The sequence below is a fragment of the Capronia coronata genome (assembly GCF_000585585.1).
Source record: "Capronia coronata CBS 617.96 chromosome Unknown acBCG-supercont1.3, whole genome shotgun sequence".
Taxonomy (NCBI): domain Eukaryota; kingdom Fungi; phylum Ascomycota; class Eurotiomycetes; order Chaetothyriales; family Herpotrichiellaceae; genus Capronia; species Capronia coronata.
In genome coordinates, this window is record NW_006912895.1 from 841,498 (window position 1) to 866,516 (window position 25,019).

At 52.6% G+C, this 25,019-nt stretch overlaps 13 protein-coding genes across 13 annotated transcripts; 6 read left to right on the forward strand and 7 right to left on the reverse strand.

Moving 5' to 3' along the window:
- Nucleotides 1-584: 584 nt before the first annotated feature.
- Nucleotides 585-2,778, forward strand: A1O1_03600 (uncharacterized protein; the record flags this gene model as incomplete). The annotated part of the gene is made up of 3 exons (XM_007724501.1): nucleotides 585-879; nucleotides 933-1,250; nucleotides 1,304-2,778. 3 exons carry the CDS (start codon nucleotides 585-587, stop codon nucleotides 2,776-2,778), a joined length of 2,088 nt encoding a protein of 695 aa, XP_007722691.1.
- A 118-nt stretch (nucleotides 2,779-2,896) lies between these two features.
- On the reverse strand, nucleotides 2,897-4,933 carry A1O1_03601 (amino-acid N-acetyltransferase; the record flags this gene model as incomplete). Its single annotated transcript, XM_007724502.1, has 1 exon — nucleotides 2,897-4,933. One exon carries the CDS (start codon nucleotides 4,931-4,933, stop codon nucleotides 2,897-2,899), a length of 2,037 nt encoding a protein of 678 aa, XP_007722692.1.
- A 1,018-nt stretch (nucleotides 4,934-5,951) lies between these two features.
- Nucleotides 5,952-9,230, forward strand: A1O1_03602 (uncharacterized protein; the record flags this gene model as incomplete). Its single annotated transcript, XM_007724503.1, has 1 exon — nucleotides 5,952-9,230. The coding sequence occupies one exon, from the start codon at nucleotides 5,952-5,954 to the stop codon at nucleotides 9,228-9,230; it is 3,279 nt and encodes a 1,092-aa protein (XP_007722693.1).
- Nucleotides 9,231-9,569: 339 nt separating this feature from the next.
- A1O1_03603 (uncharacterized protein) lies at nucleotides 9,570-10,740 on the reverse strand (the record flags this gene model as incomplete). The annotated part of the gene is made up of 2 exons (XM_007724504.1): nucleotides 9,570-10,225; nucleotides 10,386-10,740. 2 exons carry the CDS (start codon nucleotides 10,738-10,740, stop codon nucleotides 9,570-9,572), a joined length of 1,011 nt encoding a protein of 336 aa, XP_007722694.1.
- Nucleotides 10,741-11,447: 707 nt separating this feature from the next.
- On the reverse strand, nucleotides 11,448-12,686 carry A1O1_03604 (uncharacterized protein; the record flags this gene model as incomplete). Its single annotated transcript, XM_007724505.1, has 3 exons — nucleotides 11,448-11,519; nucleotides 11,587-12,268; nucleotides 12,466-12,686. The coding sequence occupies 3 exons, from the start codon at nucleotides 12,684-12,686 to the stop codon at nucleotides 11,448-11,450; spliced, it is 975 nt and encodes a 324-aa protein (XP_007722695.1).
- Nucleotides 12,687-13,439: 753 nt separating this feature from the next.
- On the reverse strand, nucleotides 13,440-14,308 carry A1O1_03605 (uncharacterized protein; the record flags this gene model as incomplete). Its single annotated transcript, XM_007724506.1, has 2 exons — nucleotides 13,440-13,631; nucleotides 13,685-14,308. 2 exons carry the CDS (start codon nucleotides 14,306-14,308, stop codon nucleotides 13,440-13,442), a joined length of 816 nt encoding a protein of 271 aa, XP_007722696.1.
- Nucleotides 14,309-14,765: 457 nt separating this feature from the next.
- On the forward strand, nucleotides 14,766-15,143 carry A1O1_03606 (uncharacterized protein; the record flags this gene model as incomplete). Its single annotated transcript, XM_007724507.1, has 3 exons — nucleotides 14,766-14,813; nucleotides 14,892-15,016; nucleotides 15,077-15,143. The coding sequence occupies 3 exons, from the start codon at nucleotides 14,766-14,768 to the stop codon at nucleotides 15,141-15,143; spliced, it is 240 nt and encodes a 79-aa protein (XP_007722697.1).
- Nucleotides 15,144-15,303: 160 nt separating this feature from the next.
- Nucleotides 15,304-16,376, reverse strand: A1O1_03607 (uncharacterized protein; the record flags this gene model as incomplete). Its single annotated transcript, XM_007724508.1, has 2 exons — nucleotides 15,304-16,290; nucleotides 16,341-16,376. The coding sequence occupies 2 exons, from the start codon at nucleotides 16,374-16,376 to the stop codon at nucleotides 15,304-15,306; spliced, it is 1,023 nt and encodes a 340-aa protein (XP_007722698.1).
- Nucleotides 16,377-16,975: 599 nt separating this feature from the next.
- On the forward strand, nucleotides 16,976-17,503 carry A1O1_03608 (uncharacterized protein; the record flags this gene model as incomplete). The annotated part of the gene is made up of 1 exon (XM_007724509.1): nucleotides 16,976-17,503. The coding sequence occupies one exon, from the start codon at nucleotides 16,976-16,978 to the stop codon at nucleotides 17,501-17,503; it is 528 nt and encodes a 175-aa protein (XP_007722699.1).
- A 117-nt stretch (nucleotides 17,504-17,620) lies between these two features.
- On the forward strand, nucleotides 17,621-18,352 carry A1O1_03609 (uncharacterized protein; the record flags this gene model as incomplete). The annotated part of the gene is made up of 1 exon (XM_007724510.1): nucleotides 17,621-18,352. The coding sequence occupies one exon, from the start codon at nucleotides 17,621-17,623 to the stop codon at nucleotides 18,350-18,352; it is 732 nt and encodes a 243-aa protein (XP_007722700.1).
- A 798-nt stretch (nucleotides 18,353-19,150) lies between these two features.
- A1O1_03610 (uncharacterized protein) lies at nucleotides 19,151-19,540 on the reverse strand (the record flags this gene model as incomplete). The annotated part of the gene is made up of 2 exons (XM_007724511.1): nucleotides 19,151-19,324; nucleotides 19,478-19,540. 2 exons carry the CDS (start codon nucleotides 19,538-19,540, stop codon nucleotides 19,151-19,153), a joined length of 237 nt encoding a protein of 78 aa, XP_007722701.1.
- A 1,125-nt stretch (nucleotides 19,541-20,665) lies between these two features.
- Nucleotides 20,666-21,379, forward strand: A1O1_03611 (uncharacterized protein; the record flags this gene model as incomplete). Its single annotated transcript, XM_007724512.1, has 2 exons — nucleotides 20,666-20,755; nucleotides 20,873-21,379. 2 exons carry the CDS (start codon nucleotides 20,666-20,668, stop codon nucleotides 21,377-21,379), a joined length of 597 nt encoding a protein of 198 aa, XP_007722702.1.
- Nucleotides 21,380-21,875: 496 nt separating this feature from the next.
- A1O1_03612 (phosphatidylinositol glycan, class N) lies at nucleotides 21,876-25,008 on the reverse strand (the record flags this gene model as incomplete). The annotated part of the gene is made up of 2 exons (XM_007724513.1): nucleotides 21,876-23,222; nucleotides 23,275-25,008. 2 exons carry the CDS (start codon nucleotides 25,006-25,008, stop codon nucleotides 21,876-21,878), a joined length of 3,081 nt encoding a protein of 1,026 aa, XP_007722703.1.
- Nucleotides 25,009-25,019: the final 11 nt, after the last annotated feature.

Sequence of the window (25,019 nt, forward strand, 5' to 3'; positions counted from 1 at the left end):
AGGTACGTATAGAGTGTACTCCTATTGTTGACACCATGTCGAAGGAAGTCCCTCGCCGCTCTTCTTCACCTTCATGTCTCGTCTCATCCACTAAATGCTCATCCTCCGTGCTGACCTCTTCGTGAAATATACTGAAATGGCACAGATGTCGGATACCTTGCACCTCATGCATCGGCCGACAATCTCGCCTTTCGCAGACCTCATATCGGGGAAAACTCCTCGAGGATGGAGAAATGCTGCAGCCTATCCAACGGCCCAATAGTTGAAGACTATGAATAGAGGCCTTCGCGAAAAGACCTGTCCGGGGCTTGGGACCACAGAGACGCCATTCCTGTTACGGTTCAATTCGCGAAACAAATTGTCCTTCTGCCTCACCACAACGTTGCACGCTCCCACAACTGCAGAGGGCTGTGGTTCAGCTGAACTTGAGTTCACGCACAGACGCTCCAAGGCTACATGGTATCTCAAAAGGAAATGATAATGGGTTGTCTCTCCTTGCCAACATTCAGGTCAAGTCATTTAAAAATGCTTGCTCGCCCTGCTCTGGCTTTCCCAAAACTCTCCGGATTATTTCCATCCCAGTCATGATCAGGTACGCGTATCGCAAAGTCAAAGCCCACAGGGCGCGCAAAGCCGAGGAGGTTGCTGCTGCTATTGCACCTCCTCGCGATCCAATGGTCCAAAGCCCAACCCTCAACCCTCCTATTCCAACTGTATTTACTGTGTCCAAGAAGCCATGCCCAAAGTGCGCACAAGAGAAGAGCGCTGCTCGAAAATACCGGTGGAAGCTCTTGTTCTGCCTCGTACCAGCCTTTTTTGTTTCCAGTCTTGACTTGACCATTGTTGCTACAGCCCTCCCTCGAATCGCCTCACATTTTGGTACGTCTCAACCTCAGGTTAACCAAAGTGGAATTGAGCTGATGACTTTATAGATAGATTCAATCAACTGAACTGGATCGTGACAGCCTTCACGTTGACCTCGACCGCTTTCATTCCAGTATGGGGCCAATTGGCCGACATATTTGGTCGACATGCCACTCTTCAGTGCGCTGTTGTGTTCCTTACCATCGGCAGCATCCTCTGCGCAGCCGCACCTGACTGGGCCGTGTTGTTGCTCGGTCGAGCTCTACAGGGCGTGGGGACAGCAGGCGTCTCTAACGTGGTCCTGATCATCCTTGCAGACTCGGTATCGTTAAAAGAGCAAGCAGTCAATACCAGTATCTTCCAATTGATGAATGGGGTGGGGTACAGTAAGTCGCTCAACCCCCTTTGGCGCCAGCATCCTTCGCTGACAATGATAAAGGCGTCGGACCAGTCATTGGCGGTTACATCACGAATGCCAATTGGCGTTACTGCTTCGTGTTGGGCGCGGGCATCTCGGCCGTCAGCCTTTTGACAGTCTTCCTGCTCCGGAAGGAGTTGAAGGGAGGTCACGTCTCACTGTCCCGGCCACCCAGGGGTCAAACTCGCCTTCGGGCGTTCCTGACTGGCATTTCCACCGTCGATTTCGGTGGTATTGCCATCTTCATATTCGGCGTCGGCCTGGTCATTCTTGGTACAGCCTGGGGTGGATCAACCTACGCATGGAGTTCTGGTGCCGTGTTATCGAGCCTTGTGATCGGAGCAATTCTGATCCTTGTCTTCTTGGCCTACGAAGCTCTCCTTTCTCCGTCACGCCTCTTGAACAGGCTGTTCCCGAAGACCGTCCCAATGATCCCAGGCTCAATTCTGAGTGCCAAAGACGTGAGTCTGGTCTGCTGCATCGCCGCCTCCGCAGGCGCCGCTTTGTATTCGGTCTTCTATTTCATCGGCATCTACTTCACACTTGTGGAGGCGTACGAGGCTAGCGACGCCGGAGTCCAGCTGCTGTACTACGTGCCAGGACTCGGGGTGGGCGTCTACAGCGCCATACTCATCTGCAACGTGTGGCCGCGGCAGACTTTCTGGCCTCTTCTCGTCGGCACCATTGTTGAGACCGCGGGCATCGCCACCCTTGCATATGCTGTCAAGGCGCGGGACGCGACCCTGGTCAACGTGATGATGGCGGTTGCCGGCGCGGGCACAGGACTACGCTTCATGCCATCGAACCTGCATTTGGCGGGCATGTTTCGTGACCGCCTGGCTCCCGTGTACAGTCTTCTACGGTTTGCCCTGCCATTCGGCGGTACGCTGGCGTTGATAATCATGGGTTCGGTTTTCCAGAATCAGATGAGCGACTATTTCGGATCCGATACACTCAACTCGGGCAACAACGGGATCTCATTCAACTTGCACGACCAAGATTCACTCGACGCTATCGCGCAACTGCCGGACGCCGAGCAAGCGGTGATTCGATCACAGGGCGCCACCGCGACGATGTGGGCATTCATTTCAATCCTACCGATCTTGGGTCTCGGATTACTCGCCAGCGCCGGGCTCGGGAATGTTTGGATCGCGAAGAGCCCGTCCCAAAAGAACGACAGCGAAACGGGCGAGAGGCGAGAGGATGGCATGTGTCGGAGACACGCCAACAGCCTCACCGACACTGGCAGCGCTGCAGAGACGCCCAATGAGGTTGAATATATCAGCTCGAGATACTTGCTGGCTTTATTCCGTGGCAACGTCCAGCAATTGAAGCGGGCGGGTGTCAACGAGAACGCAGCCACCGGCCCGAGCGCTCACCAGCGTAGAGAACTGGATGCGAGCGCCATGACCGACGGGTCTCCTGCCGAAGTTGAGCCCAAAGAGTTCGGCGGAACAGTCTCAACTAGGACCACGGAGAAGGATTCTATCGTCTGAAGGAGGATATTCTAGCGTTGTGGTTCTTGTTTATTGTGGCCTTGTCTACTATATATCATAATTTGGTCGGATAGAGTGACTCAGAGAAAATAATCGATTGCTTTTGCACATCCAATGTCTAATCGGCGATTTTCTTTCCATCGGCCCAGGTTGGCTGTATATTTCGACAGACGCTCTCGTAATCGAGGAAGGTCTGACTCTTGTCCGGGTCTGAAAGTCCAGGAGTGGTCCAAAACATGGTCCAGTTGGTACCCGGGATCTTCCAAGTCCCCCGCGAACGTTCAAAGTACCACTTGTTTACAGGATTATCTTTCCTACTACGCCAGCACACGCCGTTGGGGAAACATGTCCTCACCATGGCATTGAAGACGATGTCGGCCACTCCACCTGCGCCTTGGCTTTTCTTAAGCACGGCAAACTTGTCCAGATATGGCACCAGCCGAGAGGTGTCGCTGTCGGACGCGCCCTGTGGGGTCTCCCAGGTCAGAATGGCACCGCCTTCGTAGTCTCCGGCTATGATCACTCCAGCTATTCGATCGTTGACTCGTTTCAGATATGCTGGTACATCCAACTTTCTGTTGAACGAGTCTTCGATCAGATAAGTGAGTCGATCGAGGTCGATCTCCGGGTCGGTCAGCTTCAAACGAGGCTTCCCCGCAGCTTTCCAGGGCTGCACGTCCGGATGAGGCAACATGACCAAGGGCATGCCTCGCTTGATAAAGGTCGAGTTTGTTGCCGAACTTAAGGGGCGATCTTGTCCCAGTCGCCTTGTAGGCAAAGACGAGGAATATGCAGGCTTATCGGTCAAGAGGTTGTGAATCAGTGGATTTTTCTGCCGTCTCGTTCCGACGTTAGATACGTCCTCGTCCGACGTCCTTGAGCTGTTTGCGGCTTCGAGCGGAGTGGTCAAGAGGCCTGACGCAGAATGGGGTAGCAATTTCAAAGCATCCCGGAACAACTTCAAGTTCGAGGCATGTTTGGGAGAAACACTCCCGTCTGTAGAGCTCCGCAATTCTTCCTGCATTGCCGAGTATTCTTGCTCGAGGTTGACGAAGACGTGTTTTCGATCAATAGATTTGGTGCTGGGAATGGCTCCAGTCTCGTCAATAACGATAATTCTGTCCACAGAAATCTGTTTGCGCATGGACTTCACTTCCTCGACCGCATGCTCAGAAGGCACGTCCATCCTCGGCTTGATGTCAAGACCAACAAGTTCTCTGGTCAGTGCGAGGACGGCTTCATCAGCAGCGATAGAGACAGCGTGTTGGCTCTCCTCGGAATAAGCAATTGGCACGACCACTGGAATTCTGCTCCTGCGTAGAGGCCGCGTCAACAGCTTGCGGAGGAACACTCGTGCCCTCCCATCTGCACCGAAGCTCAGCACATTGTCGAGCCTTCTACCTCCAAACTCGCTGACATAGTCAATGGCTCCGACCAGTCGATCCGCAGTCTGCCGTAGACGTTGGCGTCTTGTCGTCCCATCCAGCTGCTCCGGCTCCTCGAGCACGACACAAGGCACCATGCTCAAGCGAGTAAGAGACGACAGAGTTTTGGCTATACCCCTGAGAATATCCTCGGACATGGCACTGACATTGCTGATCTTGACTAGAGCAACGTGTAAGGTTTCTTGCTCTTCGATCGACTGTTCCGACTCCTTCTCGAACTGAGTGAAGACAGGACTGTCTTCCATGGCTCGACTTCGCCCGAACAAATCTCCCAAGTTGACATCACTCTGGTCCTCCGTGGGGACAACAGACGCAGGGGGCTTCGTCGAAGTCGAAGTCTTGATAGGATTTTTCAGCCGCGTTATGAAGGCTTTCGCATCTCGTTTCGTAGCCGCAGAGCTGAGCAAGCTCGTGAAGAACTCCTTGTTTGCCAATCTTTGCCTTGCACGACTTGGTAGGGAGTTATGCCGTTCATTCTGGGACAGCGTTTCGACGTCGACCGGAGGGGCAGGGTCTGGTCGGTCTGGACGAAGAACAACAGTCTGGGCAGAATAGGGTCGAGGACGAGACAACCGCTGCGAGCACACCGCCGGTCTGGAAACCGAGAGGAGGTGGGCCCTCAGGACATCTGCGGCGATGTTTGTATTAGGAATGAGGGAGCCATATCCCTTGAGAGAAACAGTTGACCGGGTCAAGGCGGTCTGTGTCATGTTTCATCATGGACAAACAATGCGGAAGGATAACAGGGGAATCGATGCATGAGAGAGGATTGCAGCTTTTTTCGAAACAACGTTTATGCTGATATGGGAAGACTGGGCAACATCAGCAGCAGAAAAAAGTCCACTGCAAATGATCCAGCATGCTGGCCAAAATAGATTCACCGCCTGCAAGGTTGGAGTCACACATCTCGATCTCGACGCTCCCCGTCAAATTTTGAGTAAGTCGGCAAAGTTTCCCACTGTATATAAGGTGCTGCAATTAGAGCTGGATTACTATCTTTTGAGGCTTAGTATCTCGTACTAACCATGAACCCCAATCATGACGCGTCGGATTCGGCGTTTCTCCGCATCCCGCGTCCATCGTTATCCATTATCCGTTATTCGTTATCCGTTATCGGATTGTTGCCTGCGATAAGAACCAACGCCAGGCAGGCGTGCTACTTACTCTCCGAGTCACTATCGCTACCCCTCCTCCCTCCTCCCTCCTCGTCCATCTCGTCTTAACAATGTAAGCGTAGAGCAGCCAATTGGTCATCACTAGACGCTGCATCTCGTCTCCCATTCTTCCTGGACGTTCAGAAGACGGGAGGATAGTATACAGCTCGCACCTCCTGGCATCAGATGCGCATGTCTGCCATTTTGAGGGCGCCCTCTGTATGGTGACCCCCCCTCTCTATACATCCTTGTCTATCCTGGCAATTTACACTTGGAAGCCATCCTAGATCTTTGGTGGTCGTGACCAGTGGTGCATCGACAATCGCCTTGAAAGCTGTTTGAATGCTCAGAGAGTACTGACCCAGCCTACTTCCAATCTCGTGCACACTCATCGATCGATATGCTGGTACCGTCCCTGCCGCAGAGCCATCTGCCCTCCCTCACCCGCCAGACACCTTTATGTCTACGTACGGCTATACATCGGACGAGCCGCAGCCATGCCCTCCAGATGCGAACGTTGTGGTGGTGGGGGCGTCAGTCGACTGAATGGCCATCGACTTCTATTGATGAGAACATGGAAGATCGCATCAGGCGGCACCAGAAGATCATGAGATCAAGATATTCGAAGTTTCTTCGCAGACGGTCCCTGTGGGAAGATCACGATTGTACACACCGGCACGGGCGTTTGTCGGACCATCTCGGGTCTAGAAGATACTGCGGGCAGAAGCCATCTCAGGTGACAAACTCACAAAAGGCAAAGCCAGCACCAGAAGTGCAGGACCGCTACGGCTTCGACAAGGATTTTGAGGCTTTCCGAGCGGCGATTGATAGAGCCATTGCAAGAGATCCTTATGGAACCCTCTTTGGCAGGAGAATGGCAAGACATCCTTGGATCACCAATCCCGCGTGGACTCCTTTGTCTTGGTTATCTCAACGAGAAAACCTGGCCGAGCATGAGGGTGTACAACCTAGCAAGCCAAAGCCGGCAGAGAATGGAAAGGCTTCTCCAGAGGAGCAACATACTGCCACGCTCAGGCCTTCGAAGCCATCACAAGGCGAGGAAACGACTACGTCGTTCGACGAGCAAGACTATCAATATGATCCGATCTCTATGCGAAAGGTGCCCATCAAAAAGCCCGACGCGACAGCTGAAACGGCACCGGAGGAAAAGAAGCCCCTCTTAGAGACCCTGTTCTCAGAGCACGGTGTCGATATCCCAATCAAGACCTATAAGCCTCACAAGGTGCATGGGTATGGTGCTCCCACACAGGAATCTGAGGACTATAGCCCTGAAGTACGGCAGCCGAACTTCCATCGCAGCTTCGATAGTTCCAAGAAGCAGGAAATAAGGGATCTCCTGGCTAGATCCAAAGGCAATAGCCTTGACACCACTGCTCGATTTACTGAAGCAGGCTCCGAAATGAAGGCTAAAGAAAGCCCCGAGAAACCGATTGTCTCAGAAGACGCTAGTGAGCCATTGGAGCCAGACGAGAGCGCACCATTGTTTTCAGGTACTACTTATGCCGACAGGTTTAACAACGAAGCCTCCAATCCAATCGAAGCAACCCCGTCCGAAAATGCAGAGCGTCATGCAGCATCTGAAGACCAGAGGAATATCACCGAAAGTACTGTCGAGATCAATGTCAAGGAATCCAGCAGTCGGCTTGAGCCTGCCTTGAACCGTATCCAGGCGGAACCAGTTAAGAAGACAGAGGAGGGACACTTTACGCTTCAGACGGCAGTAGATCGCCACGTCTCCAAGTCCAAGAAAGAGATTCAGAAGGCCGGTGCTGACACTGACACACCGAAATCCCTGAAAATTCCCGCTGCGACCACAGAAGAGGACATAGACCTCCTACGAGCCAGCGATGTACGTGCTGCTGTGAGATCCGCAAGAGTGACGAAGCAAGAGACGGACACGCTCAAGAATGAGACCCGAGCGACACTCGAAGCGGATTTCGCTGCTCGACAGTCGGGCAAAGCAGCGGTTGATGGTGAAGGGAACGATGATATGACTAGCACCCTCACGAAGAAGATCAATCACGTTTGGGATCATGTTCGTGACTACCCGCAAGGTATAGTGGCGAAAACCATGCAGTCTGTGAACGCCTTCAATGAGAACTATAAGAAATATGTACGGCCCGACGGGATCAAAGGCTTGACCGACAAGCTTGTGTTCCAAGATGAAACATTAAGCAGGTCACCTTCAATATATAAGGACGTTAAACAGCAGCAAACATTGGACCAGTTCACACCATCCAAGGAGGTTCTGGAGGCCGAAAGAGAAAGGTCCGAACGGACTGCCAACCTGAAGCGTGCTACCGTCAAGGCGAAAGAAGAGGCAGAAACGCGCAACGTGCAATTGTCCCAACTGGCTAATAATATACGAGCTGCCTACGAGCATGAGTATGGCCCTATCGATGTCCACCACCGGCAGCCAGACGCTACTACTGCAGAAGCCGAGCACACGGGCCCGGCACCTCCCTCAAAGCCTCACCCTCTGACCACCGCCAGTGTCAAACCCGGCGTTACCACCAACCCAGTCATTGATCAACACGTCAGCGAATTCGAGCCCAGGTTTGCCGAACTTGTGGACGGTGCCAAAGAGATTCGCACTCAACTTTGGCAGGCTGATGAAGAATTGCAGCAGGTCCGGCCTTCTCTCTCATCTTCTCCGGACTTGAGCACAGTTATCGATGGTATGAAAGAAATCAGGCGAGAATTACACGAAGCTCATCTGGCCCTTCGAGCGATTGAGAGTGGAAGACCTGAAACCGTTTGGAATGCTCCTCATAGGGCTTGCTCGAACTTTGGCCAGAAGCGAGTTGACTGGAAGGCAGAAGGGGTCTCTGCAAACGATGAACACGAATCGGCCGCGAATGAGAAGAATTCGGTCGAGCCTATGGAAGGCCAGGTTTCATCCATGTCAGAACCTCCCACGAAAGAGCCAAAGAAGGTGCCTAAGAAGGTGCCAGAGCCATTCATCACTCCTGATGGCTCACCAGCCTGGAATGATGAACAACCGCCTTCGATCGAGGATCTGAGGAAGATCAAGTTTGACTCACAATTCATCATCCTCGCTTTTGATCCATCCACGGGTAAGGTCGAGTTCTCCCCCATGAACGCACCGACGAGAGCATCACCAAAACCGGCCGATGCGGTGGGGATCTTGGGTAAGCTCAAGAATGCTCCTGAATTCTTGAAGCACTTTGCAACGATGAAAAGAGCCGGGTATTCCCTCTTCAACGGCAATGAGAACATGCTCATCTTCAAGAAGAAGCAGCCCGAGCAGGCTTCCGTTGTATCAGGGGCGAAAGCAGTGGAAGAGTCCAAGACCACCATTGTCATCGCTTCATCTACTTCTGTTTCCGGAAAGACCAATGCCGGGGAGGAGTCAACTATATCTATGGCCACGGTCCTTGAAGATGTTCCAGCAGAGGCTGAACCGACAGCGGGACCAGCGGCGCCGACAGCGCCTCCATCTCGCACTTATGGCAACCTAGGTCAAACCAAGGTGAAGAGGCAAGAAGACGTGTTTTCCGGCACCATTCGTCCAAATGCAGCATCTCAGGCCGGTGGTAATGATTCGTCCCCGCCAGAACCACGCGTCAACCCGTCGAATGAACACGGTGGCGGCCTATGGAAACGGTTCACGCGCAGCCTAAAACGGACAGCGATGATTGTTGCAGCTCTCACTGGCACCGCCTATGTCATCGGCTTTGTTGCCGAGGGCATGGGTGCCGAGACACAGAAGCAGAACGGTGTCGAGGACAGTCAAGCTCAAGGGCCGAGAAAGAGGATTGTGATGACTGGGCAGAGACCCGGAATATACAGTACCGAAAGCTCCAGATGATATATACGACAATGGGGGACTGTTTCACGAGATGGACCCTATGAAGGAATGAGCATCAGACTGGCGAACGAAGCGTGCCTTTTAGGTCAATCTATCGTCGATGAGCAAGCTGGCGCGAAAGGGGCGCAATATAACTTAGGTTTGTAGGAGTTGTACTGTTTGTAGCAAGGGGTTGGTCATCACCACTCATTATACCTATGATATACATGTGTCTTCGGTCTGGTCTTCCCTTTGTATTGAAATGAGCTCGCTTTTTGTATGATGCTGCCGCTGCTGATGCCAGCCTTTCCCTGCTTCATGACCTCCCCTCTCCTTCTCTCAATTCAGTTTCTTCCTACGTCAAACCGATCCGATCCGATCCAACCCAACCGCCCTCCTCCAACTTTGATCCCACCACCCGACCGGAAAGAAGGTATTGGCGAACCAGGTCCTCCACGCCCCGGTGCCCCTCCAGACCTCTTTCGGCGGAGCATCCCACCTGGACCCGGACACCAGATCCGCCACGACATCGCGGGCCCATTTCGCCGGATCCTCGCGGCGCGGGAAAGCATTGCGCATCGCCTTCTCCGTCTGCAGCCTGACAGGCGCGTAGATCGATCCCGGGGGTAAACTGGCCTGGCCGTCTTGATGGTTTGCGTGGAAGTGCGAGTGCACGCATCCGGTCTTGAGGTCTACAACGCGCACGTTGAACGGGCCCAGTTCGATGCGCATGTGCGTGCTGAACATTGCGGCGGCGGCTTTGGAGGCGTGGTAGGCCGAATTGTAAGGGGTGGGTTCGACGCTGGAAACTGATGTGTTGTTGATGATGAGACTGGGAGGTGGCCTAACGTTTGAGCCGGAGCTGGAGCTAGGAGAAATTGTCTTTCCTTGTACCTTCGCCGCGTTAAGGAGTAGAGGGAGGAAAGCTTGCGTGACGCTGATGTAGGACCATACGTTGAGGTCGAAGAGGGCTTTGGCTTCTGGGATGGAAATGTCGGAGACGGGCATGTTGTAGCCTGTAAGCCACGATGAGGGGATTAGCTGCCTGGGTAGATAGTACTAGATACTATGGGAGTAGAAGTAGGAGATCCAAGTATTGAGGAGCACCGAAAGAGGGAGAGAAAAAGGCAGATGGATGGAATGGATGAATGAGCAAGACATTGACAAAAGACATACCTCCGCCAGCATTGTTCACTAGACAGTTCAATCTCCCTTCTTCTTCTCCTTCTTCTCCTTCTTCTCCTCCTTCAACGTGGTCGGCATCGACACCTCCTTGGTGTGACGATCTCGTCATCTCTCTTACTTTCGCAACACATTCCAGGATCGACGTTTCGACACACACATCCATCGTCAAACATACAATGTCCGGCCGAGTGTCTGTCAATCCACCCATTCGTGCGGGATTCCTTGCGGTGGCGAAGACGCGGAATCCAGCATCGTGGAAGGCCACTGCTAATGCGTAGCCTAGGCTGTGTTGCGAACAGCCGGTGATTAGCACGGTGGGTTTATGTTGGGTCTTGCTGGAAGCCATTCTGGGGATCGGAATGCTTGTTTACGCCGTTGTATCAGAGTAGCGGTCTTGTGTCTGTAGAGGTGTGTATGCGTTAATAGGTATGTACGTATATAGTTTTGTCCGAGGAGTATATAACAGTCACCCACGCACACACAGGGTATTGATTTTTTTAGTTTGAATCGAACCTGTGAGAGTATGCAGCAGGGCAGTTGTATCAGGGATGGAGATGTACAATGCATATGAGACAAAAAGCCAGTCAGCCTGATCTGTGATTGGCAGGAGGAGCAAGTAGGGTGATATCATGATATAAGATGGATCTATAACATGAAATATCTGGTCAAGAATCCAAAAGCGAAGTGCATTTATTTCTTGCCGTGTCTAGAGGTACTGATATGGCCCTCCTGAGTCCGTTGATGTTACTCTTGTCGGTACGTACCTAGGTATATAGTTCACGTACTGTAGTGTCGACTTCACGCTCGCATGCAGATAAGCCGGAAGTGGACGTGATACATATATATAGTGGCCAATGCCACCGCCTTTAATCCTCAGGAGATCATGGGTGACTCCACCGTATAAAGGTACTCGTTTCGTGAGCATTGTAAGTCTGGCCATCTTTTTCAAGTTTCGTGGCGGAGAAATACACCGAAGATCTGGGGTGGCTTCTAAGTGTATATTGTTCAACTGTATCAGTCACTCGATCATCGCCATCGTGGTGATGACGTTCGTCATGCCTCGAGTCTGGTCATGAAACGTCGTCTCATATTGGAATTCACAACCCCACCAACACCAAAGGCGGGCTATGCACCACAAGTCAGTAACAGGCCACAACACCAGGCACAGATCGAGTAGGAAGCATGGACATACAATGATGCGTCCCATCCTGGCAAGAGCACTGATTCCCCAATCTCTGAGGATCCGGATATATCGTTGGCGAAATCCCAGATGGCCGTGCCGGTTGTAAAAGTCCAACCCGAGCAGATGGAGGGGAGTAGATATCACCTGGATCGCCGCGGGCGCCAGGAACTGGGCCGTGTTCGTGCGTCCGGTTTCAGTGTTAAGGAGGGTCGAGAATCGCGACTTGATGGCCGCAGGTAGATTGTCGAGTTGTGGTGCAATGAGAGGAGGTAAGTTGAACGAAGCGAATATAGTCAGACTGTCCCGAATGGCAAAGAGGGCGTAGGATAACTTGGGGACGGCCGTCGCCGCCACTGCGCCAGGTGAAGCAGAGGCAGAGGCAGAGAGAACGGGCGCCCCAAACATCCTAGCAAAGCACGAGTCTTTGTACACGCACATGCTCATGTTTACCAGAGACGTGGCGACGAACTTTGCCGGCCCTGACGTGACGCTGGAGGCCGGCTTTGATGAGATAGTCGACGAGAGCGTATCGACCGTATTTGCCGTTGTGTAGGTGCTGAGATATAGGGTGAATACGAGGAGAAATGGTCGGGAGAAAACGAAGGCGTGTGGACGAGTGATTGCAGGACGGAGTGATCGACGTAGACACGACGAGAATGAAGCACCTTTCGCCGCCTTTTCAACAATTGATCTAGACCTTGCCGTTAGTCATTGCTCTTGTCGCTTTGACTGACACGGCCGCTTGAAATTGACTTCGAGTGTCATTCTGGTGGAGCGGCTTCAACTGTCATGAACCTCCAGGTCCGCGCAGAAAGAATCAGGCAGTCCAGTCGAAGAAGACGCAAGTGTAGTCCGTTCCAGTCCCAGGACATAACCAGTGGTACTTACCGGTCTATTACACAGATCACAGGGGCCACCATGGCCGAAGCACTGGCAGCAGAGGCGAGGTCGGCGCCGAATCGCGGCATTAGGTTGGTGGTGTTCCATGGCAACACCTTCTCTGGCGTTGAGTGTCTTGAATCTCCGGCAGGGACGTGGATCTGTGGTCTAGGTACACTAGAAACCGGCCTCGAAGGCTCATCGCATTGTCTGGGCCCAAGGCTGGGCATGGCAGGAGATGTTTATAAGGAATGGATATCGTCTAGGATGAGTTTCATAGGTAGGACGAAGAGGATCGCTTGATGCTGAGGGCCATGGCTATGGTGTCGGATGCCCACACGCTACGAATCCAGAGGAAGATGCGGTTGTATTAATATTGGGATAGATCAACTTGGTGTTTTGTTGATTTCGCAGAACAGTCGTAGCATGTCATGGTTCACTAAGCGGCAAGTTATTTCTCCATTATTGGAGTAAGGCTGCGCTTGTGGGAAACTCGCTGTTTTAACTGCGCTTGTCGAGGCTGTCGAGGCCAGTAAGTGGTACATCTTATGAGGTATCTGGTATACAGTGAAGTAGTGCTTTACTACAACACTCTGCCCTGGATACCCCCTCGGCTCATTGGTTGAAACAGAATCACTTGCCCGCTTGCCAGGAATGACAATGAGCAGTCGTGCGTGCGAGGGAGAACAATGCAGACCTGACCCCATGTATACCCACGAGCTCCTGCGAGAAAAGTGTGCCTCTCAACTTCTGTAAGGCGTTGATATTGCAATGCACAATTGAGTAAGGTGGTATCTAACATTTTGTCATCGATTGAGATGGGCTGGTCGAATAGCCGCCATACACAAGACATCCTTTGGGCTTTAACCCTTGAACCACTCCAGAAGCTCCAGTCACATGCAACGGATGATCCTCTCGGACGGGACGGCCGCAGAAAGCCACGGCGGAAGAGTGTCCTCTGTAATCTCGTGTTTTGACGTAGGTTATAGTTCTTTCTTCGCTTTAGCCGCTTTCGCATCGGACTGTAATGTCTTTTCCCTCCCAGTAGCATGTCTATCGCCGACAGCGCTCTCGCCACCTATCGCGCGGAAGGCTTGGTAGAAAGTCCACTCAACAGCCTCCTCAACAGGTTTGTCGAACAGATATGGAAGTGCAGGCACTGCCGCCAGACCAAGCTGCGACCGAATTAGTGCTGCTGACCACACGCAACGGGAGAAACTTAGCCTACCCCGATGGGACCCCATGTCCGGATGGTGGTGTTCTTTGCATTCTTCAGTGCCTTTCCAGAGTACTTGACAATACTGTGGATAGTGAATGCCGGTAACCCCATAGATGCAAGACTCTGGAAGACCGCCCGTTGGACCATCACACTTCGGTAGTCTTCAATGGCAGGTAGCTGGACCGGTTTCGTCGGTGCCGGCGACTGAGCTGCCTCTGCTGGGCCCTTCGTTGTCGCATCATGATACTCCTCAGATTGCGGGTATAGAAGTCTTTGGTTCCTCTTGTAGGCTTTGTAGCCTTCATGGCCGACATCGCCAAGTATATATGCCCATGATACGGCGTACGCCCCTCTGACCAGGTAGGGGTGCGCAACAGGACGAAAAGACTCGCCAATGTCGGATGTGTATGCAACGTAACGTTGGGCGCTCAGCATAATGGTCCGCAGACGATTTGCATAAGCAGCATATCGCATATTCGTTTCGGTGGTATCTGGGCCCGCGCCGTCGTACACGTCCTCCCAGTAGTCATCTTGCTTGTCGACGAGCTTCTGGAGATCCGCTGGAAGCGTCGCTCGCGGAAAGGCATCATTCGCGCGAGAGCCGGTGGACGTGCTCGACTTGTCGCCAGCCATCTTGTTGCGAGAAGGTAAGTATTGTGCGTACAGGCTTGATTGAAGCTGCCTGTTGCCTTTGATCCTGCCGCCACATCTGCGACGTGCGGGAACGATGGGCGCAGCTCTACCTTATATTAAGGCCTCAATCCGGGGAACATCGGGAAATGTTCGGGGGGTCCATGACGAAGTGCCTTTGCCGGCTGCCACTGCCACTGCCACTGCCAGTATTACAGAGTACCCCTGGGTCGTATGACGCACCGTAGCTGTTGGAGGAGACTTGCATTCTGATATCACTGATTCACCGTACTAAATGCTATCCTTTCCTAGACTAGCGCCACATTGGCCCAAAGAGCTCGACTTCGAGCTGCGACGACGAAATCGCAGACCGAACATACAAAACCGTCTCTTCTGCAGCCAACACCCACGTCCCGCATCCTACCAAGTCGCCACTGCATCCCCTGCTATATCCGTCAAGATGGTTGTTATGTACAATATCGCAGGCCGCCAGGTCGGGTCACATTGGGTAAGTTTGTCCGGAGCGGCCGTTCAATCTTCACTGGACACCGGCACAATTCGACTTCAAGAAGCTGACCACACGTAGCTGGCCATGGCCACCCTAGGCGTCACATTCGGTGCCCCCTGGTTATTGACGAGAGGCGGATCCTCCAAGCAATCACCCACACCACCTATCAACGCCTCAAGCAAGGACGAGGAGAAGTTTATCCAGTAAGGACCGCTCCGCTCCGGCAGACTCGACTTCCCCAGACAACACTGACCCTGCGACAGAGAATTCCTGCAATCGGTTGAGCAAGAAGAAAAGGCCAACAAGATCTCCGGCAAGGAGGCTCACTAAGCAAGAACAAAGATTGGGCCTAAATGGCGACATCACGATCGAGGAATTCGCATCTTGTACATAAGATAGAGGAAAGAGAAAAGAGCTACATTGGCCCTGCCTCCGTGCTTGGAACATGCATTCCCGCGCTTGATGGTGCATGGCATTGTCCTTGTCCTATTTATGGCTTCAACTCAAACACTTCTCCGTCTTCCGTTGGTCGTCCCATCTTCACCTGTGCGAAGCCCTGTGTCAAGTCCATCACGATCGAGAACAGCGTTTCGCTGGTACTTTTCTCACCAAGTGCTCGGCAAATGGCAGTGGGATAGTTTTTCTCGTCCTTCAAGATCTCGCTCAATTTCTCCACAGACGGCTTGTCAATTCCGTTCATCAACTCCTGGATCCGGTTCAGTCTGAAAGGAGAGTCTTGGAGAAACAACTTGTCCTCTACCTTGTGCTGTTTGACCAGGTGATTCGAGTGTGTGCAAGTTCCATTCTGATCCATAGGCATTTCCACGATATCGAGAGCAGTACATTCAAGACCTATGCCACCCGTTGACGCATCGGCGATGGTGATATGACACGCTGACGCGACTCCCACTCGTCGCAGAATAGTCTCGGCTTCTTCTCTGGACGTACTGTTGAGCACGGTCCTGAGCGCCAGATGGCATGGGAGCTTGTCGTAAGAGACGCCAGGCGCCATGATGGCGTTGAGTGTGACCCCGACACCGGCCGAGTTGAGGCCAATCTTGCCAATGATCCCGCCTTCGGTCATCATGTGTATTGTTGGCTTGGGCGGTTGCTCGATCCTGAGTGCGACCATGTTCGGAGTTTGTTCAAACCTCCAGTCCCAATTCTGAGCCAGAAAACTTGCGTCCGACGTCTTCCAGGACAGAGCTGTACACCCATCACTCATCAAGCCGAATGCGATTTCGGTGCGGACATTGAGAGCGACAATAGACTCCAATTCCAGTCCAGCACCATCGGCCACGCCTTTCATCTCGTCGACGTATTCTGGAAACGAGGCTTCCAGCCATGGGAGAAACCCCCGTGCGACGTCGCGCACCTGCGGCCACGACAGTTTGGCTCTTTGCTCGAAAAACTCGGTGTAGAATGCGATACTTCCATCGATCTCGGTTTTGGCGGCCTGGCCGTGCTGTTGCCCTATCTTGACAACGTCAGAGGGCTATATTGATACTCACGTAGTGCTTCTCTTACTTGATAGGGGCTGCCCGAACACGTAACGTGCTTCATCTTGACTGACTCGACTGACTCGACTGAGGTATTTGACACGATGAGTATGGGACGAACCACGTCGACAAAGTAATGGTTCTTCTTATCGATCCCCAGCTGCTGAGATACATTCCACTCGGACTTGAGCACGCCGTTGCTGCCTTGGTTTTGGTTCTTCTGAAACGTGAATCAATCGTGAGAATAGATGGGATTGTAGAAGCGAGAAAGTTACCCAAGGAGGACTTGACTCTTCGATAGCAAGGGTGTTGTCGATTGTGAGTTGCCGAACGAATCATCGGTAGAAATATACTCTGTAGGCGAACTCGGCGATAATGAATGGATGTCGGTGTGTGGCCGCTGCTCTTGTTGGCACGCAGTTTGCCCGTGCATCTCAGCTATCTCCAACTGCAGTGTGTAACCAACCACATAACACCTTGACGCCTTGAATCAACCAACCATCAGTCCATCTTTTCTTCCTTTCTTCCACTATCACTACTATAATCAGGAGAATCTAGTTGACTCCACACCACCGATTGCTCGCCTCTTTAGTCTCTCTCGCTGGTCGTCCTGTTTCCGACAGAGCCAGGGCGTCGGTGGCCAGCTGCAAGACTACCATCTCGATGCGAGCACCGTTCCCTCTGTCTTTACGCATTGGCACCGATATTGTTGCCACCAATCGTATCTTATGTCCCTCGAGACCAAACTACAAGCGACTATCCAGACTAGCCGCGCGCTTTCTGCATCCTAGAGAGCTCGATGATCTGAACCATCGATTTCCCAACTGGGAGGACGGGCAATCGTACGATGGGCTGAAGAGACAGCAGCTTAGCACGTGGCTCGCTGGTCGATGGGCTGCCAAAGAAGCGGCCAAAAAGGCATGGGATGCCACCTTACTCAGTTTCCGGGATCTGAGAGTCGAGGCCGAAACCGGAGGGAGGGTGCAAATCATCTGCGATACTAGTACTCGCCTTGCGCGAGACCCTCTCCAAACTGATAACCGGATTACCGAACAGGCAGCACAGCTGAGCATCAGTCACGACGGCGAATACACTATCGCGACCGTGATGGCGACACCTCTCCACCATGACATCTCGGCCGAGCTCGCTCAGCGGAAGTCCGAGGCCGAAGCAAGACTGGCAGATAAGTAGAGTTGATCGTATTACAAGATCCAGAGCGAGACGTTGGACGTTCGCGAAGACAGGCGTCAGTCCAGCCAGGAAGAATACTGGACAACTGGAACCTTTACCAAGCAAACCTCACCCGCCATGGCTCCCAAGTTCGTCGACAAAGTCTCATTCGAGCAAGATCCGCGATGGAGTGCCGTCGATGCCTTTACGTCAGCCCATCTAATGGCCCCCTCACGGAACAAATACAACGATGCTCTTGAGTTTGCTTATGCCAACGCGCTGGCCAAGGGGCTCCCGGATATCGCGTCATTCCCAGCCCAGGGGAAGCTGTTATCCATCCAAGTGCAGGTTGCGCGGGCCAAGAATATCCTGGAAGTCGGCACGCTTGGAGGATATTCGGCCATCTGGATGGCATCAGGGGCAGGCGAAGATGCCCGAGTCACCACGGTGGAGGTCGATCCGAAGCATAAACAGGTCGCCGAAGAGAGCATTGCCAATGCTGGACTTAGCGGGCAAATCGACATCTTGCTCGGCTCTGGACTGGACGTCCTGCCGGAACTGATCAAGGAAGTCACAGCCGGTAAGCGGGAGCCGTTTGATTTTGTCTTCATCGATGCAGACAAGGAGAACAACCTGGCATATCTTGAATTGGCCCTGCAGATGGTGAAGCCAAAGACCTGCATCTATGTCGACAATGTCGTCCGGCGGGGCACGCTTGCCGACGAGGCTGCCGCACAGCATGACACACGGATAGCTGGCTCGAGGAAACTGGTAGAGGCGGTGGGACAGAATGACAAGGTGGACGCTGTTGTCATTCAGACGGTCTCTGAGAAAAATTACGACGGCTTCATGCTGGCGGTCGCCAAGTAGGATACAAGGTGTTCTACAGCATGGAATTGAGATATGTCAGATGGTGGATCTGGAGCTCATGCCCTTTCTGAGGAATATGTGCCAGACGGAAATCAGAGTGTACCCTCACGAGAGTCACGCGTGAAGAATAGAGGTTAGCAGTATACCATTACTAGATTGTCTACTATTTGACAAACATGAGAAGTGATATCTCCCAGAGCCTTACTAGTCTGACACCTATCGAGCGTTTCCATTGATCGAGACGTTAATATGGATACATACCAGCAGAGGTATCCACGCCTGACAGAGGTGGGAGTACATCCTTATCCTGTCCCGTTCACAGCAGTCTTGACCAATTTTTTCCAAATGTCGTCCTACTGTCTCATTCCCTGGTGTCGCTAGGTGGAAAAGTCACTTTCGTGGACCATACCCTGGATTCTCAGCCTTGGTGGACCGTCGAGGGACACGGGAGATCTTTCCTGTGCTCAGTTCCATGGAGTTCAATGAGAGCTCTGAAATCAACAATACAACGCTTGGGAGAACAGTGCTCTTCTGCACCTCTCACGACGAAAAGTCTTCAGCACAGAACAAGCGCTCCCCCTGGGTTTCGTCCTCAATAGCATCCAGCAGAGTACATTGAACAAAGGGGACGAGGGTTCCCAACCAAATTCGGATTCGAACACACACACACACACACACTCACTCACTCACTCACACACGTGTCTCACTTTCTAGACTCACTATTCTGAGAGTCTTTGCTGTTCCTAGGTGAACATCGTATACTTCGTCTTAAGAGTATCATTTTAACAGAGTTGACTTTCACTCCTTGTCCAAATCGGTCACCGTTTCCGGCTTATGCGCGACCTTCTTGTTGTTCTGGTCCGTAAACACCACTGCCGGGGCATGACTGGCGCCTTTGGCGTTGAGATTGCGCGCTTGCTCTTCGTCGGTCACGAGTTGTTCGACTTTGCCTTCACGTTTACCTCCACGATACTAGAATGATAGATATCGTCAGCTGGATGTGTGTTGCAAGACAAAAGGAAGTCTTGTGATTGTCATCATGATAACAGGTCACGACCATTATCTTTCGACGCCCTTCAACTCCCCGGTATCGTGATAAGTTCTTGTCCTCCCTTCGAGACTTACCGGTGTGCTGACTGTGTCGCCATTTTCTATGGTTGCGCCGCCTTTAGATTTGAGATCGGACATATTGTTTATTCTCCAAGGAAGGTAGGTGTCTTTAGGTGAGGGCAAGTGTCAAGCACCTCTAGAGAGATAGGTGTTTCAAGAGTGTGTGGAGAGTATATTAGACTTTCTTGAGGGTGTCAGTAGATTGTGTCCTTGCTGAGGCTATCCAAGCCTTTAGCAACTTGGATGAATATTGCCGGGTACAGTGGAGGTTTAAGGTGGAGGTTCAAGGAGCGTTCGATGATTTGTCTACCTCTACCAGGAGGGGGTTGATATACTGTCTGCTCCGATCTCTCTGATGTAATTCCCATTGTTTGATCAGCGTCCGATTCGGTAGCGAGATAGTTTCCAATAGTATCATGCCTGGTCTTTGGTATTACTTTCAGCCTCGTTGGTTGTGACCGGACTGTAGGAGGAATCGTGTTGTCGAGCCTGTTGTTTTCTACGGATAGTCTGCAGCCGGAAAACAGTAGTGAGTATAATTACCTGTGTATGAGGTCTCCTTACTACCTGCCTAGTATAGGTAGATACTAGATCCATGGTAGGGATCTCCCACAGAGAGGAGGTCACAATACATGATTGGTGTAGAAGTGTTGCTGCCCTTGTCGTCAGGCTCTGGTATAGACGACGTGATTGGCTGGGATGACGTCGATCTTGCATCATCCTTCTAGTATGGTAAATAACGTATCGTACACACGGCCGTATCACACTCTTTTTTCATGCCCTTGACGATCCATACTACTGGAAGCTTACTACAGGTTACGACGTGAGAACGAAGAATCTAGAAGATACAGTCAGTCAGTACACAGTAACTGCTATACAGTAATGTCATGCTCGCCGTCGCCGTCACAGCATGAGATCACTCCTCCAGCCTGACGTCACGCATGTCCCCTGCAACTCTCGATGATGATGACAGTCGCAGTCTCTTGATGGCAATTTTTCAATTCAATTCAGGCACCAGAGACCTTTTAATAGAACCATTTCCCCCTCACTGTAGTATTGTAGACTTCAAGTTCCTCATTCCCATTTGCAACAAATCACAAACCTCAAACCTCAACAACCAGAAACAGACACATCTGAAAAGACACGAACCACAACCACAACCACAACCACAACCACAGCGGCTCAAATACAAATCCATACACCATGGCAGCACGCAACGCAGACTCGATGACCAACGCCCAGGGCGAATTCAAACCATCCAAACCACGCTCCGAACCTCTCGAGACCAGCGGAGTAAGTAGCCATACTGCCTTTACCGTATACCCCTTCAGCTCCTCCTCTCTCCTCGTCCAGCATCCACACTCCAAAGCAGAAGTATGAAACAGTCCAACTAACATTGACTCAAAATAGCACCAAGTCGGCGTCAAAACCAGTCCAGCCGACCACGCGCCCGAATTCTCCGCCAAAACGCTCCCTGCCGGCACAGCGCCCTCGGAATCGACCTACCAACCCAACCCGGTGTCCGAGGTGCCGGGCCAAGCGAACAACGACGACGTCCTGCGAAGCCACGGCAAGGAAGGCGTCCGAACAGACCCGCTGAGCACCCTGCCCGGCGCCACCTCGGCAGACGTACACACCGGTCTCGGCCACCCCGGCCAGGGCCAGACGTCGACCGAGATCCGACATGAGGGACACCACACGAGCAAGAAGCACACTTCGGGCCCCGAAGGCGCGGGTGCCACGGGCGGGAGCGGCCTGAGCGATCCCAACGACGTCAGCCCCGAGTTCCGCCGATTGCAGCAGGATGGGGACCACCCGAGAGGACCGCTCGCCGGCCATAATGCCACGTTGGCTGGTGCTGAGTCCAAGCAGCCTGTGAGTGATGTCGAGTTGGCCGCCGAGGGGAACAGTGCATGACCACTCCAAAGGGACGAGTGGGTTGGCTGATCGGGGTGCTGGGACGGATCGAAAGGCTGCTTAAAATTCACATCAACAAAAGAATGAGAATGAAAGAGGCCGGATGCTGCATGCAAGCATGCATGAGATTTGTCCTTGAGAAATTAGCATCACCATCACCATCACAACCATCACTGATGGGTTGATGTGGTGGTATATTCCATGTTTAAAAAGCCGTGGCTTTTGAGCAGTCACGGACACGGAAAAAAATAAAATGGAATCCAAATCTGTCCAGGATAGCCGTCCAGCTTGGTGGTGACTAAGAAAGAAATCCGATCCTGTCAATGTTATCTTTTGTGTTGCTTTTCATCTGGTGTTAATCGCTTTTTGTCCAATGCTTCGAGACTTAATCAAATTTGTTCAGAGAAGATGGGATTTGTACTGCCTCCCAAGTATGCGGACACATATCTCGGGACAGAGACAATCAGCCGATTCAACAACTGGGCTCCGGTCTGCTTTACCGCCCAGCCGCCGCCTCTTGCACATTTCGATTGACCTCGTCATGGGCTTCAACCTCTTTCACCATGCCGTTGTTGCCATTGCCGTGGCCGTTGGCTTTGGCCGTGCCCTCCACGACATCCACCCCTCCAGCTGACCTGACCCTATCTTCAAATGCATCATCGACCTCCACCCCACTGATCAGGGCATGACTAACACCCTCCAGCCCCGCGACAAACACACACAACAGACTCCCAATGACAAAGTGGCTGATGGTCGTGCCAATGTCCAACCAACTGCCCTCGTCCTTGACCATCCAGAAGAAATTCAGCGTCATGACGTCGCTGACGGCCATGACGGTCATGAACAACGCGGACGACTGTAGACCGAGCCGCCGATTGAGAATGCCCAGCGCCGCGGAAATGATGGCGAACGGCACCATGATCTTGAACAGAAGCAGTGCTCCCTGGGAGAAGGGGTCGAAGATCGGGAGGAGTCGGTAGACGGCGTCGAGACTGAAGCTGGAGATGGAGGCGATGTTGCCGGTCGAGAAGAAGGCCGATTGCAAGAAGAACAGAAAGAACAGGGCGCGTCGGAGATCCGGTAGGGCCAGAGTGCGGAAAGTTGTTGCGGGATGAAGATTCGTGACCGACTGCGCTGATGTCGATGTTATGGTCACTCCGTTTGGGCGGAGCCTAGAGCCCGAGGAGGACGGAGCGGATGTGGGATGAGAGACGGTGTGTAGCTGGATGGCATGTTCCAGGCGCACCCAGGCAAGAAGAGTAGAGCAGAATGCAACATAAAACAGTCCTTCGTAGGAGATCGTCAAGATAATAAACGACGGCGAGAAGGTGAGGAAGATGATGACCAGTCGGTGAAGGTAGTGTCTGTTGGGTGCGCTTCGGTGGACAAAAGGCAAGATGAGTGACGCTACCAGCACGAACCAGCCGACGACTTGATTGCCGAGTGGAAGTCCCTGCTTCGCCTGTAGAGATGCAACGCTTGAACGCGTGACAATAATGGTGAGCAAGATGATGCCGCACTGGAGGCCCATCAGAACTCGGGAAACAACGTTGGGTTGCGATTGTGCGGAATTCGACATTGACCGCGCAGTGATGTCGTGCTCGAACAACAGATAGCCGAGACCGGCTCCGAACATCAACAGTCCCCCTGCGGTAATGGTGTCGGCGTCTTCCACCTTGATCACCGGCAAGAGGGTGAAAGTGCTCAGCACCAGGCAGCCAGACGCCCAAGCCAACACCAGAAACAAGTGCTTTTTGACAAAATCCGCTCCATGAAACACAGGATAGAAGGCGCCGAGGACGTAACAAACCGTGAATATCGTGCGGTGGAAATATGATTGAACCTGAAGTACTTGGTCAACCCGTGTTCTCAAACTCACCCAGGCTCGAACTTACCAGAGCTTCAATAACGCCGAGAAAGACAATTGCTTGGATGAGAAGAAGAATCCAATCCGAAGGTCGTTTGACATGGCCGAACAAAACACTGAATCCAGACACCAACGCATTCCTGCGGGCGAATACCTCCTCCCAGAAGAAGACGGGGAAAAAGGCATACGCGTAATATGTCAAGGGTGACTTTTCAATGAAGAAGAAGGAATATAGAGCGACCAAAATCGATGCGAATGTCATGGTTGACCCCAGACTCCTTCTATCAGGCACTGCCCCATCGAGGACGTGAAGATCAATGACGGTAGTAACAGCAAACGTGATCCAACCCAGATATCCTATCGTGATCAAAGCCCGGAGGAAAAGCCAGTCATAAGTCTGTAAGTAGCGTAAGCCCTGGAGAGCGTGATGGAAAAGTTCCAAGGACAGTTCGATGGCGTGTTCGTGATGATTGCTGTCAATCGCAGCTTCGATGGTCGATATCCGGTCAACAACGGAGCCGTTGACGTTCGAGAATGGCGGATATGGCTGATAGCGCAGAGAGGTCGACTTCTTCTGCTCTTCCTTGACATTGTACATCTCCAGCACCTCCCTGACGTTGACGAGAGCTGCACTGGCCTTCTCCTGCACAGTGGCTGCAAGATACGACAACGGGAGCTTTCCCACCGAGTTGACCGGGAATTCCAATCCTGCAAGATAGGCCATCAGTGCAGCGACGTCGGCTTGGTCGACATCGTGTCGTCGAATGTGATCCAAGCCCCAGTCGGCAGAAAAGCCATCTTCGTGGCCAGGCGCTATTGTGTCAGGATAGATGTCAGGCTGGGCGACACCAGCGCCCCAGGCAATCAAAGGAGTCCTCGTATTATCCGGATGACCGTCGCCGTGGCTACCCCAATCACTCATGCCGTGGTCTGCCGTGAAGACGTATGATGTTTTTCCGTCGGCGTAGAAGTTGTCAATCAGATTGGTGATGGCCTCAACACCCTGATCCACGACCTTGATGTTATGCAAATACTCTTTCGAATAGGGCCGGTAAGCATGACCAGTCGTGTCCAGCCCAAGTAAGTGTAGAAAGAAGACGAGCTTGTCCTCCCGTAGCATGGCGTTTAGAGTGGAATTGCTGCTCGCGGCCTCAAACAGTGCTTTCACCCTGTCAAAAACCCAGGTGTCCAACTTCGTGGCATCTTGTGTAAAGTCTTCAAACTCTTCACCATATTGATCCGCATCCACACGGCCTGGGACGGCTCCTTCTTTGAACATAGGCAAGATATCAGGACTGCCCCAGCTCCACGTATGGCGACTGCGATTGAAGACACTGTCGAAATCCACCGGGTTCAGTTTCCAGCCTGTCGTCACCGCCGAGACATCCTCGTACAGTCCCGCTATGAGAGCAACATGCCCAGGCCGTGACTCTGTTGGCACCCGGGTATGAGAGACTCCGAATGTACCGTGCTCCAGCACTCGGGAGCGCAAGAAAGGAGCGAGAGGTCGAAGGATCAAGTCGGCGTTGGCTGGGTCCGCAGGAGACGGGTCTGGGAAAGATTGGAAGGCTTTGTCTGCGCGCAGTCCGTCGCCGACGAATAGCACAAGTCTTCTCGAGGGTGCCCGGTCCTGTTCGACCTTATACGGTTTCATGCCATGGACGATGGGACTGACGAAGTAGATGTCGAAGATGGAATAAACATAGACCAGATGGAAGACGATGGCGAGGCCGAGGAACCCACCCCGCCCCAGTCTGGCCATATTTGCGAAGT